The sequence below is a fragment of the Littorina saxatilis genome, linkage group LG7 (assembly GCF_037325665.1).
Source record: "Littorina saxatilis isolate snail1 linkage group LG7, US_GU_Lsax_2.0, whole genome shotgun sequence".
Taxonomy (NCBI): Eukaryota; Metazoa; Mollusca; class Gastropoda; order Littorinimorpha; family Littorinidae; genus Littorina; species Littorina saxatilis.
Window position 1 is genome coordinate 24,742,164 of NC_090251.1, and position 15,000 is coordinate 24,757,163.

Genomic DNA, 15,000 nt, shown 5'->3' on the forward strand with positions numbered 1-15,000 from the left:
TTGGTGTTTAACGTCGTTTTCAACCGTTCAAGGTTATATCTCGACGGATAACCGTTAGCAGTGAAAGCAACTGGTACTAGTCCGTGTCAACACAACATTTTACAGTTAGCAGTGTTAGCAGCTGGTACGTGTCTCTGTCAACACAACATAACAGTTAGCGATGTAAGCAACTGGTACTAGTCCCTGTCAACACAATATTACAGTTAGCAGTGAAAGCAACTGGTACTTGTCTCTGTCAACACAATATTACAGTTAGAAGTGAAAGCAACTGGTACTTGTCTCTGTCAACACAACATAACAGTTAGCAGTGAAAGCAACTGGTACTTGTCTCTGTCAACACAATATTACAGTTAGCAGTGAAAGCAACTGGTACTAGTCCCTGTCAACACAATATTACAGTTAGCAGTGAAAGCAACTGGCACCTGTCTCTGTAAACAGAACATTATAGTTTGCAGTGGTACATGTCTCTGTCAACACAACATAACAGTTAGAGATGTAAGAAACTGGCACTAGTCCTGGTTAACACAACATAACAGATAGCGATGTAAGCAACTGGTACTTAGCCCCTGTCAACACAACATAACAGTTTGCGATGTAAGCAACTGATACTAGTCCCTGTCAACACAATATTACAGTTAGCAGTGAAAGCAACTGGTACTTGTCTCTGTCAACACAACATTACAGTTAGCAGTGAAAGCAACTGGTACTTTTCTCTGTCAACACACTATTACAGTTAGCAGTGAAAGCAACTGGCACTTGTCTCTGTCAACACAATATTACAGTCAGCAGGGAAAGCAACTGATACTAGTCCCTGTCAACACAATATTACAGTTAGCAGTGAAAGCAACTGGTACTTGTCTCTGTCAACACAACATTACAGTTAGCAGTGAAAGCAACTGGTACTTGTCTCTGTCAACACAACATTACAGTTAGCAGTGAAAGCAACTGGTACTTGTCTCTGTCAACACAACATTACAGTTAGCAGTGAAAGCAACTGGTACCTGTCTCTGTCAACACAACACTACAGTTAGCAGTTTTGGCAACAGGCACCTGTCTATATATAATTATGTCAACACACCATTACAGTTAGCAATGGTAGCAACTGGCATTATTTATGCCAACACAGCATTTCAGTTAACACTGTTAGCAACTGGGGCCGGTAATATGTAGCTAGTCATCGGTCGGCTGACCGTGAAACTGACGGTGGGTCGACGTTGAACCGCAAAAGTCAGTAATATGAGCGCGAACAACTGCCGGTCCAACTGAAAACAGTCGCCCGACTGCGGTTGGGCTTACAGGCACCTTTTTTGGTCGATCGACCGCAGTGTCTCTACTTGTTTTAACTTTCTGAGCGTGTTTTTAATCCAAACATATCATATCTATATGTTTTTAGAATCAGGAACCGACAAGGAATAAGATGAAAGTGTTTTTAAATTGATTCCGATAATTTAATTTTGATAATAATTTTTATATATTTAATTTTCAGAGCTTGTTTTTAATTCAAATATAACATATTTATATGTTTTTGGAATCAGCAAATGATGGAGAATAAGATGAACGTAAATTTGGATCGTTTTATAAAAACAATATTTTTTTTACATTTTTCAGATTTTTAATGATCAAATTTTCTCACACTAAAAAAAATTTGAGTTTGGAAAAAAAAAGTTTAGGGTCGGCGCCGAAATTTAGATACCGGTACCGCCAAAACAGGACCGATGTTTACATCGGAAGTTGTAATGTTCTAAAAATACCACTGAGCGGCTGACTGTCTAGTCAGCCGACTGTCAGTGCTACCGCGCTGCACATATTACCCGTCAAAACACGGCCGGTCAGCAGACTGCAGTCAACTGACTTGACAGTCAGTCGACTGTGGTTGCTCGACCGTCCAAAATACGCTGTTCATATTACCGGGCCCTGGTGTTTGTCTCTGTAAACACAACATTACAGTTAGCAATGTTAACAAAATATATTATTTCTGTCAACACAGCATTACTATAAGTATAGTGTTAGCAACTGGTATTATTTCTGTCAACACTGTATTTCAGTTATCAGTGTTTGCAACTGATATTATTTCTGTCAACACTCCATTGCAGTGTTAACGACTGTTACTTGTCACTGTCAACAAAACATTACGGTAAGCAGTCTTAACAACTAGCGTGTGTCTCTCTCACCACACCATTGTAGTTAGCAGAGTTAGCAACTAGTGTGTGTCTCTATCACCACACCATTGCAGTTAGCAGTGTTAGCAACTAGTGTTATTTCTGTCAACACTGCGTTACAGTTAGCTTCTTCTTCTTCTGCGTTCATGGGCTGAAACTCCCACGTACACTCGTGTTTTTTGCATGAGTGGGGGTTTACGTGTATGACCGTTGTTACCCCGCCATACGCCGTTTTCGGAGGATGCATGCTTGGTATTTTTGTGTTTCTATAACCCACCGAATTCTGACATGGATTACAGGATCTTTTCCGTGCGCACTTGGTCTTGTGCTTGCGTGTACACACGAAGGGGGATAAGGCACTAGCAGGTCTGCACATAAGTTGACCTGGGAGATCGGAAAAATCTCCTCCCTTAACCCACCAGGCAGCCGCGGCCGGGATTCGAACTCACGACCTTCCGATTAGGAGGCCGACGTCTTACCACTGCGCCACTTCGCCCGTCTATGTGTCATTTTTTTACCCCTTTGTCTTCATTCCAACTCGCACAGTCTCACGCATACATGCACTTTCACACACGCATAAACACGCGCGCACGCTCACACGCACACACCGCTCGCACGCAAGCACGCACGCACGCACGCAAGCAAGCACACATCCGACTGAACACACACACGCACACACACGCACACACACACATGTACAAACACACAAACACACACACAAACACATACACACACACAAACACACACACTCTCTCTCTCTCTCTCACACACACACACACACATACACACACCACACACACACACACACACACACACACACACACACACACACACACACACGGTCAATACCTGGACTACACATGGAGTTAAAGTTGGTTTGTAACTGCTGTATCTTAGTGTCCACGCCCCGGACACCTGGACACTGACTCCTCATCTCGTCCACGCAACCCTTGACCCGTCCCTCGAATGAGCTAAACACAAACACAAAGACCAAACAAACAAACAGAAGTGATTAAATACAAACACATAAATATCAAGCAAAATAATAACAAGAAAGGAATAACTGTCGATATTTGAAAATCCAAGATACTGTGTACCCCGCCTCAATGCCCCGCTCTCCTATCCTCCATCACCCAAACCCTCCCTTCCACCCGACCCCAACCCCATTCCCCCATTTCCCCCCAAAAAACATCAGAAAACCGGAACTTTCAAAGCATTCAAGGCCCACGTATGAAAAAATTAGTGCGTCCACATAGATGCTAGAACGGTCTTAACCTTGCGAAATAATCATAGCAAATAATTATGGCGCATTTAAAAGTGTTTAGTTTCTAAAATGTCGTCAAATGTCAAAGTGTGTTTACCTCACAAAACACCAAAACATTAACACAACAATGAGCTGCATTTCTGTGTGAGGATAGCCGTGTCGATAGCTGTGGAGTAAACCTGCAATCCTACACTAGACGATAATAGACGACACTCGATGACACTGGACGACGCGACACAAACAACACAACACAACACAACAACACAACACCGAAACACAACACAACACAACGCAACGTAACACAACACAACAAAACACAACACAACACAACACAACACAACACAACACAACACAACACGCACAACCCAACACGACACGACACGACACGACACGACAAAACATAACATGACACTGACTTGCATTTCTGTGTGAGTGTTGTCGGGTCGACAGGTATGGACCACATGACCCGTTGCACATTTCACGACACGACAGTACACGACAAAACATGACACACAACACAAAATATCACGACTCGATACGATACAACACGAAACTGACCTACATTTCTGTGTGAGCGTAGCCGTGACAATAGGTTAGATAGCTTGGACTCATCATCGATTTAACACTCGACGTCACGACCCGACACAACACGACACGACACGGCACGACACGACCCGACACAACACTGACCTGCATTTCTGTGTGACGTACACCATGGCCATAACAGTAGGTATAGACTGCATTATCGGTCCAACACTCGACGACACAACCCGACATAACACAACACGACACGACGTAACACAACACAACAGACACAACACACGAGACGACACGACACAACACGACATGGCACGACACGACACGCCATGCCAGGACACGCCACGCCACGCCACGACACGACACTACACGCCACGCAACGCCAAGACACGACACGACACGCCAGGACACAACACGCCACAAAGCGACACGACACGCCATGACACGCCACACCACAACACGTCACGACACGACATGACTCGCAACGCCACGCCACGACACGACACGACACGACACGGTACGCCACAGCACGGCACGGAAAACACGACACAACACAGCACGACACGACACGACACAACACGACACGACACGACACGACACGACACGACACGACATAACACAGCACAACACGACACGACATGACACAGCACAACACGACATGACGTACACAGCACGACACCACATGACACGACACGACACAACACGACATGGCACGGCACGGCACGACACGACACAACACGACACGACCCGACACTTACCTGCATTGCTGTGTGAACATGGCCGTGTCGATAGGCAAGGACTGCATGATCGGCCCAAGAACCGTGGCCTCTTCCGCCACGACATTGGCGCACGCCCTCTGTTTCGATTCGCACGCGTCCCCCAGCGTCCTGGCTGCACGTGATACACGCACTCACACACTTGATTGCATTGTCGGGCCTAATTATATGACATTTGACACACATAGGGACAGAAGAACAATTGTGACTGCACACACACACACACACACACACACACACACACACACACACACACACACACTTGATTGCATTTTGGGCCAATTTATGACATTTGACACACATAGAAACAAAATCAATGGTGACTGCATGTGTTATACACACACACACACACACACACACACACACACACACACACACACACACACACACACACACACACACACACACTCTGTAAAGAGACTGAGGCGGTCTAACACAAACACTCAACAGAACAATTAGGCGGTATGACACACACACTCTGTAAAGAGACTGAGGCGGTCTAACACAAACACTCACCAGAACAAGATGGTATAACACAAACACTCCACAGAACAATTAGGCGGTATGACACACACACTCTGTAAAGAGACTGAGGCGGTCTCTTACTAGATGAGGAACGAAAAGAAGTGTGGCCGTCACCAACTCCCTTGCAGACCAAACTATACGGCAGTCGACAGGAGTTGGAGAAAACGACAACATTTATCACCAGTGCTGGACTGATTGTGTAACCTCTGCGAACGCCAAGAAGAAGAAGAAGAAGAGTCGGTCTAACACAAACACTCAACAGAACAAGTCGGTATGACACACTCTGTAGAGAGACTGAGGCGGTCTAACACAAACACTCAACAGAACAAGGCGGTATGACACACACACTCTGTTGAGAGACTGAGGCGGTTTAACACAAACACTCAACAGAACAAGGCGGTTTAACACAAACACTCAGCGGAACAAGGCTGTATAACACAAACATTCAGCAGAACCAGGCGCTATAACACAAACACTCAACAGAACAAGGCGTTGTGACACAAACACTCAACAGAGAGACTGAGACGGTATAACACAAACACTCGATCAACAGAACAAGGCGGTATGACACACACACATTCAACAGAGAGACCGAGGCGGTATAACACAAACACTCAACATAACAAAGTGGTATGACACACACACTCAACAGAGAGACTGAGACTGAGACGGTCTAACACAAGCACTCTGCAGACTGCAGAGTAAGGCGGTATAATAAACACACTCTGCAGAGCAACTGAGGCGATAACACAAACACTCTGCAGAGGAACTTTTATTATTATTCTCTTTATTTATATAGTGCCTCATCCGAAGTTCAAAGCGCTTTATGCCGTGTGAGATGGAATTTTTTACACAATATATCACGCATTCACATCGACCAGCAAACCTCAAGCCTGTTAGGCGAATGTTCACCTTTCGCGGCCTTTATTCCAAGTCACACGGGTATTTGATGGACATTTTTATCTATGCCTATACAATTTTGCCAGGAAAGACCCTTTTGCCAATCGTGGGATCTTTAACGTGCACACCCCAATATAGTGTACACGAAGGGACCTCGGTTTTTCGTCTCATCCGAAAGACTAGCACTTGAACCCACCATCTAGGTTAGGAAAGGGGGGAGAAAATAGCGGCCCGACCCAGGGTCGAACACGCAACCTCTCGATTCCGAGCGCAAGTGCGTTTCCACTCGGCCACCCAGTCCAGGCGATAACACAAACACTCTGCAGAACTGGGCGGTATCACACACACATTCAGCAGATTTTGCGAAATCCACAACACCTGACTGTTCACACCCACGAGTATAGCTCGAAAGTCCCCGCGGAATTCCGGGCGGAATTCCGCGTGTCGATGGCTTATTTGGCGTTCCATAGAAACTAAAGTATGTGCATGTAATGTTGTTGTTGTTGTTTTAGTATCTTCACTGTATTTATTTACGTTATGCCAAGTTTTGAGCCATAGAAATTATAAAATAAGGGAGTTATGATGCATTTTCGAAGCGAGCGAGTCACGAAAGTGAAAAGCACGAAATCCTGTGGTTTTCACTTTCACTCGCTTGTTTCGAAAATGCACCATAACTCCCTTCTTTTTCTAGGCTTAAAACGCAATACAACATACCAAAATATTGTGGAAATGCTAGAACAACAAAAAATGTACATGCAAATGCTTTTGTTTGAGTCGCACGTGGTCGTGCAGTAATTAGTCAGATCTCTCCGTTCTGGTTCAATTAATGTATACTCGCTGTGAAGGTTAACGCTCAGCATTGAGGGATCTCTATACTGAGCTACAGTGAGAGTACTGGGTTTTAAAGTCTGAAGCAAATCTAACGGCATATGTTTGAAGTGTTGACTTATTGCAAAAAATAAAGTCAATGCTATGACGTCATTGTGCAAATGACGTAATGCTTGCGGCATGTAATGAAAAAAAGAAAATCTATATGTTCCGTTCTTTTTCAGTTTTATTGAAGCCCCTACAAAACACTGATCAAAGAATCTTGTACTGTCACACGTTCATACATCAATTGTGACTAAAAGTATGAAGATTTTTGAAAGTCTGAACAAAGCGTTTCCACAGAATCGACACGTCTTTAAAGCAACCGCTTGGTTTGAAAAAAAAGCCCAAAGTTTGGAATTTTAATAAAAACTTGTTTTCACAACAACAACAAAAGTTTAGAAGTGGTTAGAAAGAACAAGTATTTCTATTTATGTAATTAAGGTCAACTTGTTGCATGAGCTTTAGTGTCTTCTGATTCCTGGGACTGGGTGGCCGAGTGGTAACGCACTTGCGCTCGGAAGCGAGAGGTTGCGTGTTCAGGCCTGGGTCAGGCCGCAATTTTCTCCCCCCTTTCCTGCTAGTCTTTCGGATGAGACGAAAAACCGAGGTCCCTTCGTGTACACTACATTGGGGTGTGCACGTTAAAGATCACACGATTGACAAAAGGGTCTTTCCTGGCAAAATTGTATAGGCATAAATAAAAATGTCCACCAAATACCCGTGTGACTTGGAATAATAGGCCGTGAAAAGTATATACTCGCCTAACACGCTTGAGATTTACTGGCCGATGTGAATGCGTGATATATTGTGTAAAAAATTCCATCTCACATGGCATATTGTAAACGCCATGAGCCTCCCCTCTGGGAGGGTATGTGCGTAGAAATACTCACTAATAATTAAAAATAAATTCCTTTGCTATTTAAGGCCACAGAGTTTGGTTCAAAAACGTGTTTGGAGTTCTCCGCATTATTCGGTAATTTGAACACCATATTATAATCGTTGTGGAATGTCATTTTGTCGTTGTCAACCTCTTTCTTGCAATAACATGATTATTTTACATAATATGTTGTAAACATTCGACACCATTTTGAAAAATGTTGACGCTGTTTTCTCAGAATCATTTTTTCAAGCATCAGTGCTGTCATTGGGACATATTCAATTGTCTAGACTAACTGTCAAATCTTCTTGCTCTCTGTTGTGTTTTCACCAGAAATAGTGTCTTTGTGCAGTAAAGGAGAGACATTTTAAGAATGACCCAGGAATGATTGTCAGAAATTCTGTCAGAGTACAAAAACTTGCCTTTTTCCTGAAATTTATTTTGTGCTTATAATATCTACCAAAAAATCAAATCTATTCAAAAGTTTGAAAACTTTGCTCTGTTGTTGCATCCAGGGACCTTGTTAGAATAAAACACAACATTCTGCAAAGTTCTCTTTTTATTTTTCTGGAAGATGGATCGGTCCCCAAAACTACATGCGTTATCCCAAAAAGTCACAACAAACTTCCATTTTGACCAATAATTTATACTAATATCACTTTTAAGGACAGAGAACATTTTTTTCTGAAGATTTTGATCAAGGGCCTTGACACAAAACTTAATTTCCGTGCCAAATCTGCTCTAAAGCTGTTGTTATGTATGACGGCTTACTAGCGCCAAAACTAAAAATTAGTAATTAACACGTGAAAGTTACTAATTTTCACGTGTTAATTACTCATTTTCAAGTGTTAATGTCTAATTTTCAGTTTTGGCTCGCCTCCTGACGGCTTACTAGCGCCAAAACTAAAAATTAGTAATTTTCAAGCGTTAATTACTAATTTTCATGTGCCTCTTGACTGTGGAGGTTCAATGCGCATACGCGACTGTTACACCGGCCAGAGCGAAACATCCTTCGATTCGATACTTTTCTGGTCCGTAGTTCTTTAATCCGATGCAATTTAGCAATAAGAGCTGACCGCATGTGTAGATAACCGTGACATACAGCTGGCTGTCTGATAACTTGTTGAATAACGAATTCTATCGACAGATATTTGTGAAAGTGTATGAATCTAGACCGCGAACAGAGCCGTCTGCTAGTGGTCGGACCTTCAGCACACGGCCGGCCAGACGCCATTTTTCCTCTCTCGATTCGAACATTTTCGGATCGATTGTCCTTCACTAATACACTACAAAGCAAATGTATGAGTGTAGTAGTGTAAATAAATATGAGGTACAGCTGTCTGCCCGACAACTTGTCGAATAAGGAATTATATTGAAAGATATATGTGAAAGTGTGAGACCACAGCCGATCAAAAATCCATCTGCTAAAAACAGCTTCGATTCGAAAGTTTTCGGGGTCGATTATTCTTTTCTAAGATACCCAAAACAACGTTTAAGGAAAGCGCTATTGCAGAAAACTGTGACATGCATCTTCACGTCGGATAACTTGCTCGATAAGGCCTTTTATTAAAAGATATTTCAGAAATTGTGTGAGAGTGATGTTTGACGGACGTTGTAACAATAACAATAACAATAACAATAACAGCACTTTATTGTCCATTAAAATATTACATAAAAATGGAAATTTTTCTTCGGTTGTAGCGGACTCTTAAAGTCTGGGTGGCCGAGTGGTAAACGCACTTGCCTCGGAAGCGAGAGGTTGCGAGTTCGACCCTGGGTCAGGGCGTTAGCAATTTTCTCTCCCCTTTCCTAACCTAGGTGGTGGGTTCAAGTGCTAGTCTTTCGGATGAGACGAAAAACCGAGGTCCCTTCGTGTACACTACATTGGGGTGTGCACGTTAAAGATCCCACGATTGACAAAAGGGTCTTTCCTGGCAAAATTGTATAGACATAGATAAAAATGTCCACCAAATACCCCTGTGACTTGGAATAATAGGCCGTGAAAAGTAGGATATGCGCCGTGAAAAGTAGGATATGCGCCGAAATGGCTGCGATCTGCTGGCCGATGTGAATGCGTGATGTATTGTGTAAAAAAAATTCCATCTCACACGGCATAAATAAATCCCTGCGCCTTGAATATGTGCGCGATATAAATTGCATAAAAATAAAAAAATAAAAAATAAATAAATCCCTGCGCTTAGAACTGTACCCACGGAATACGCGCGATATAAGCCTCATATTGATTGATTGATTGATTGATACTGTGACCGAAAACGAGGTAAAAATAAAAATTAGTAATTAACACTGTAAATTACTAATTTTCACGTGAAAATGGTAACCCTAGGTTTTGGCACTAGTAAGCCGTCATAGTTATGTCCTTTATTTAAGCTATCTTTAAGAATCTAGTAAAAACAAAAGTGTGTGTGTGTGTACGTGTACGCGTGCGTGTGTGTATGTATGTGTGTGTGTGTGTGTGTGTGTGTGTGTGTGTGTGTGTGTGTGTGTGTGTGTGTGTGTGTGTGTGTGTGTGTGTGTGTGTGTGTGTGTGAGAGAGATGACCGATTTAACCTTTGATTGGGGTATGCAGTGCCTTGGATGGTTGACGACTATCCCAAAGGCATTGCACTTCTACTTAATTTTGACTCAGAATTGCACGCTCTAACGAATAATTCGAACCCCCACGATACCACTCTTTTGCATCAAATAGGACTCCATTGTCCCTATTTAAATAGTCCTTGTTTAAAGCTGTATACGAGCTGTTTTGGTGAAAACAAGCATATTTCTACATTTGAAACCCATCGAGCAGCCATTTCCGGGGCTCCGTCGCCACGTTTTTTGGCTTTAAAATTTAAATACGGGAAAAAGACAATCCTTATACAACATATTATGCATTTCGAAACAAAGTTGGACGGGCGCAGTAGTGTAGTGGTAAAACATCGGCCTCCTAATCGAAAGGTCCTGAGTTCGAATCCCGGCCGCGGCCGCCTGATGGGTTAAGGGTGGATATTTTTCCGATCTCCCAGGTCAACTAATGTGCAGACCTGCTAGTGCCTTATCCCCCTTCGTATGTACACGCAAGCACAAGACAAAATGCGCACGGAAAAGATCCTGTAATCCATGTCAGAGTTCGGTGGGTTATAGAAACACGGAAATATCCAGCACGCTTCCCACGTAATCGCGTATGCTGCCTGAATGGTGGGGTAAAAACGGACATACACGTAATAAACTTGGCCAAAAATGTATTGCAACAGATTTTGCACCCAAATTAAAGCAATATTTCCCGTGTCATTTCATCCAAACTGTATATGCCAGGAAAGGTCGTTCGTTTATTTGACTATCTGTATAAAAATCGAACAAAAATCACAAAAGGCAAACCTTTAATTGCCACTTGTACTAACGAGAAGAAAGCAAAATCAATTATCTACCCGGAAATGGTTGTTTTGTTTAAACTAGCTTGCGTATTGTGTGTGCTATGCTATTCTTAATGATGGAGGTGTCGATCGCAAGAGCGGCCAAAACGGTGGGGATTTTTTCTCGTCATTTTTAAGGGTATTGTGACAAAAAGCGCTGTGTTTTAACAATGACTTAGCGGATTGCTTTGAAACTTTTGGAATATTTAACTAACATACTATAGAGACGTACTTCGAGCAAAATTTGGGATCGTTGCACGTATTTGTTCAGATGTGACGCAATGTTATGAAAAAAGGTTTTAAACTCAACATTGGATTGTTCCTCTGTATCCAACAAAATCATGACTTTGCATGTCTACAGATAAATGATTGATACAGATAATGTTGCGTGTAACCACTGGCGTAAATTTGCTAGTCATGCTAACACGTGAGAGAAAAAATAAAGGTTCACGCTGTTTCGCACTGAGACCAGTTATATTACCGCTGCGTGCCTCTCAAAACATGCTACGGTCACGCTTGGCTGGACATCGCCGTGGCACCATCATCATCCCAAAAGTATCAAGCGTCGTTACATGCCTAGCAAATGTTCTTATTCGCATCTACAACTTGTCCATTGTTTGTATCAATCATTTGTTTAAAAACATGTGAAGTCATGATTGTTTTGGACGTAAGTCAGCAATCCAATGACGAGTTTCAAAACATTGCGTCAAATCTGAACAAATACGTGTAACGATCCCTACTTTTGCTCGAAGTACTTCTAGAATGTTGGTAACAAATTCTAAAAGTTTCAAAGCAATCAACGAAGTTGTTGCTTAAATAGAGCGCTTTTCGTCACAATATCTCTAAAAAATATAATGACTCCCGTCTTCGACCGCTCGTGCGATCGACACCTGCATCAGTGGGTATAGCATAGCACACGTATTACGCAAGCTAGCTAAACAAAACAACCTTTTATGGGTAGATAATTGATTTAGCTTTCTTCTCGTATGTAAACGTTTCAAAGGTTTGTCTATTCTGATTTTTGTTTGACTTTTAATCGGGCCCTTCCGTTTTTGTCCAGTCGATTTTGAGGGTACCCTTAATTGAGCGGCGGTCAAGTGATACCTGTAAACGAAATCTTTATTCAGAAAGGTGATCCAGATGGTCAAGTGAACGGCCTTTACTGGCATATAAAGTTTGGATGAAATGACACGGGAAATATTGCTTTAATTTGGGTGCGAAATCTGTTGCATGCATTTTTTGACCAAGTTTATGAAAGCTATAAAGAGTGTCAGTATCCAATGTTGTAAGATGTAGGCAATGTCTTTGCCTTTTTGAAATCAGCATACAACAAAGTATACGTGAGTATGAAAAACTAACGTATTTGATGATTAAGCACGATTGTATGACAAACGTTTCTCCAGCTTTGGAACGTATCCCTTGATTTGTATTGACGTCAAGCCTGTGACGTCATTTGTAAGATTTAGGTAACATTACGTTGATTTCTTTGTGTGTACATGTATTTGCGGGTATTCTGTGAGCAAAAATAACTTTTAACAGAAATTGTAGTCGCAAAAATAACAGAGTTCTTCCAGTTTTAAAAACTATATCCCCATTTTTAAGACAGTATCAGGCACTAACATGACATCATTCAATGACAGAATTGCACATGATGGCTGCCATTACAATAACTAGAAATACCCAAACCTAACACATGGAATGTTAAACTTGCTAAAAACAACAGAATTAAAGAGGATTCTTTTTGATAACACTTTTTCGTTCAGATCACGGACTAAAAAGCAATGGTGACTGCATCCACGGGGGATAACCTGTCAAAGGCCGAACAGAAGCCGAAGGCCGCTCATGACACGTGTGAAGGCAAGTTTTGTCTGTTTTCTAGGTATTGTTTGATTTATGTCGAAATTTAAGGTAAGCTACTGATTCAGCGATGACTAAATTTGTTTCTCGATGCATAAAAAGTCAGGGAGCGATTGATATTTGCCCGTAAATAGCCTTCAAAGCTGAAAATGTTCGCGATCGAGCACCGGAAATGGCTGTTCGATGGGTTTTGCAAGTAGAAATGTGCTTTATTTCACCAAATCAGCTCGTATTTGGTGTGGGTACGGGATTCTAGAGGACGAAGGAGTCATAAGAGGTGCAAAGAAGTGCTATTTGGGAGTAGAATAAATCTTCCGAGACAGTAGACAAGAGAAGGTCATATTTGAGAGATGCGCGTAGGCCGATTGTCTTTCCGACAAGCGAATGATACAGCAGATTAATCATTCGTTTTGACCAGAAACCTAGTCTCTAGTTTTTATGAATGAGTTTTTTAATTAAAACAATCACGAGAATTCTCTCGCTTACCCTTAAATCTGTTTCCTTGTAAAATAAAGTTCTCTCTCTCTCATAGTTTCTTTTTGGCCTGTTGGCAAGTCATCTCTCACTCGTTGAAATAATAGAAAACTGTTGATAACACATGGTACCCGGGTGGAGTGGGGGGGGGTGGAGTGGCAGCAGATGTTGCCTGGAAGCGTCGTTTTGCACTCTGTGTCTCTGCCCGGGTTTGGGGAGGGGGTGGGGTGGCTATTAACGGTTGCCCCTCCATGTCTACTCACCGGGGAAAGGGTGAGGGGGCAGCCGCGGACTCTGCCGCTGGTAACTTTGCCGGCCAGCCGACTAAAGAGGAAACTCTCCAAAGTGATGTATGGCAGCATAGTAGCACCAAAAGTAAAATTACTCATTTCATTGCATGATGTCTTATACAAGCACATGTTAAGACAAGCAATTGTAATATACCTGTGAGTCTTAGTAATATCCACATATTATACATTTACTAAAATCTCCAGAAGTTACAAATATCTGTGATAATATAAATGTATGTGCATTTCCTGTAGCCGTTTCTGTTTGTTTTTTAGATCATGCAGAAAAATGGTTTTTACAAGGAGCAAGATCCGAGAAAACCACCGGCAAATACACCCTGGTGCATTCTCTGTAGTCAGGCAAACCTGACGCCCACAAGAAGTAGACCTACATGTTTGAAAAAACAACAACACTTGTGTGGGTTGAATTAGATACTTTCTGCTGCAGTTATAGAAGTAAATATTCCTTTTGGATAATTTTCCTGACTGCATAACAGCCTCAAACGTTAGAAATAGTCATAGTTGTGCGTTTATATAGGTAATTCCGCATTGATATTTATACATGTCATTGGTAATTAGTAAATTATCAATGTGGAAGTGATATATGTAATTTTTACTTGTGTCGCAATTATGCCGTCATACTATGGTGTCCCCTCCACTGAGGCCAGGGATCTCACCCCCAACCCCCCCAGTTCCCCCTATGGTATCAGTGCCCCCTTAGCCCTCATGTTTACACATTAGACGTGCCGCGTCTGCTATCCAGTTCGCGGTAGGATTAGAATATATATATATATATATATACCAAACCGATGTCAAATACGAGCTGATTTGGTGAAATAAAGCACATTTCTACTTGCGAAACCCATCGAACAGCCATTAGGCTAAGCGAGAGAGTTCTCGTGATTGTTTTAATTAAAAAAACTCATTCATAACAAGAAGGGCAAAGCCCATACGACTCACATGCTTGACCTTGACCTTTACATGACCTTGACCTTCAGGGTCAAGGTCAAATAACTAAACCTAGCAATGACATCATACACTAAGAACTGCTTTACACATTTTTC

The 15,000-nt window shown here is 42.2% G+C and overlaps 2 protein-coding genes across 3 annotated transcripts in view; one reads left to right on the forward strand and one right to left on the reverse strand.

The window, feature by feature from the left end:
- The window catches only part of LOC138971000 (myelin regulatory factor-like), a 333,475-nt gene that overhangs the window by 173,787 nt on the left and 144,688 nt on the right, over nucleotides 1–15,000 (forward strand). The window lies entirely within an intron of this gene.
- The window catches only part of LOC138970998 (uncharacterized), a 34,444-nt gene that overhangs the window by 16,575 nt on the left and 2,869 nt on the right, over nucleotides 1–15,000 (reverse strand). The window contains exons 2-3 of the mRNA XM_070343594.1: nucleotides 4,719–4,851; nucleotides 3,009–3,130 (exon numbers count right to left, since the gene is read on the reverse strand). Of these exons, the coding sequence (XP_070199695.1) occupies nucleotides 3,009–3,130; nucleotides 4,719–4,851 (255 nt within the window). The remainder of the gene's footprint in view (nucleotides 1–3,008; nucleotides 3,131–4,718; nucleotides 4,852–15,000) is intronic.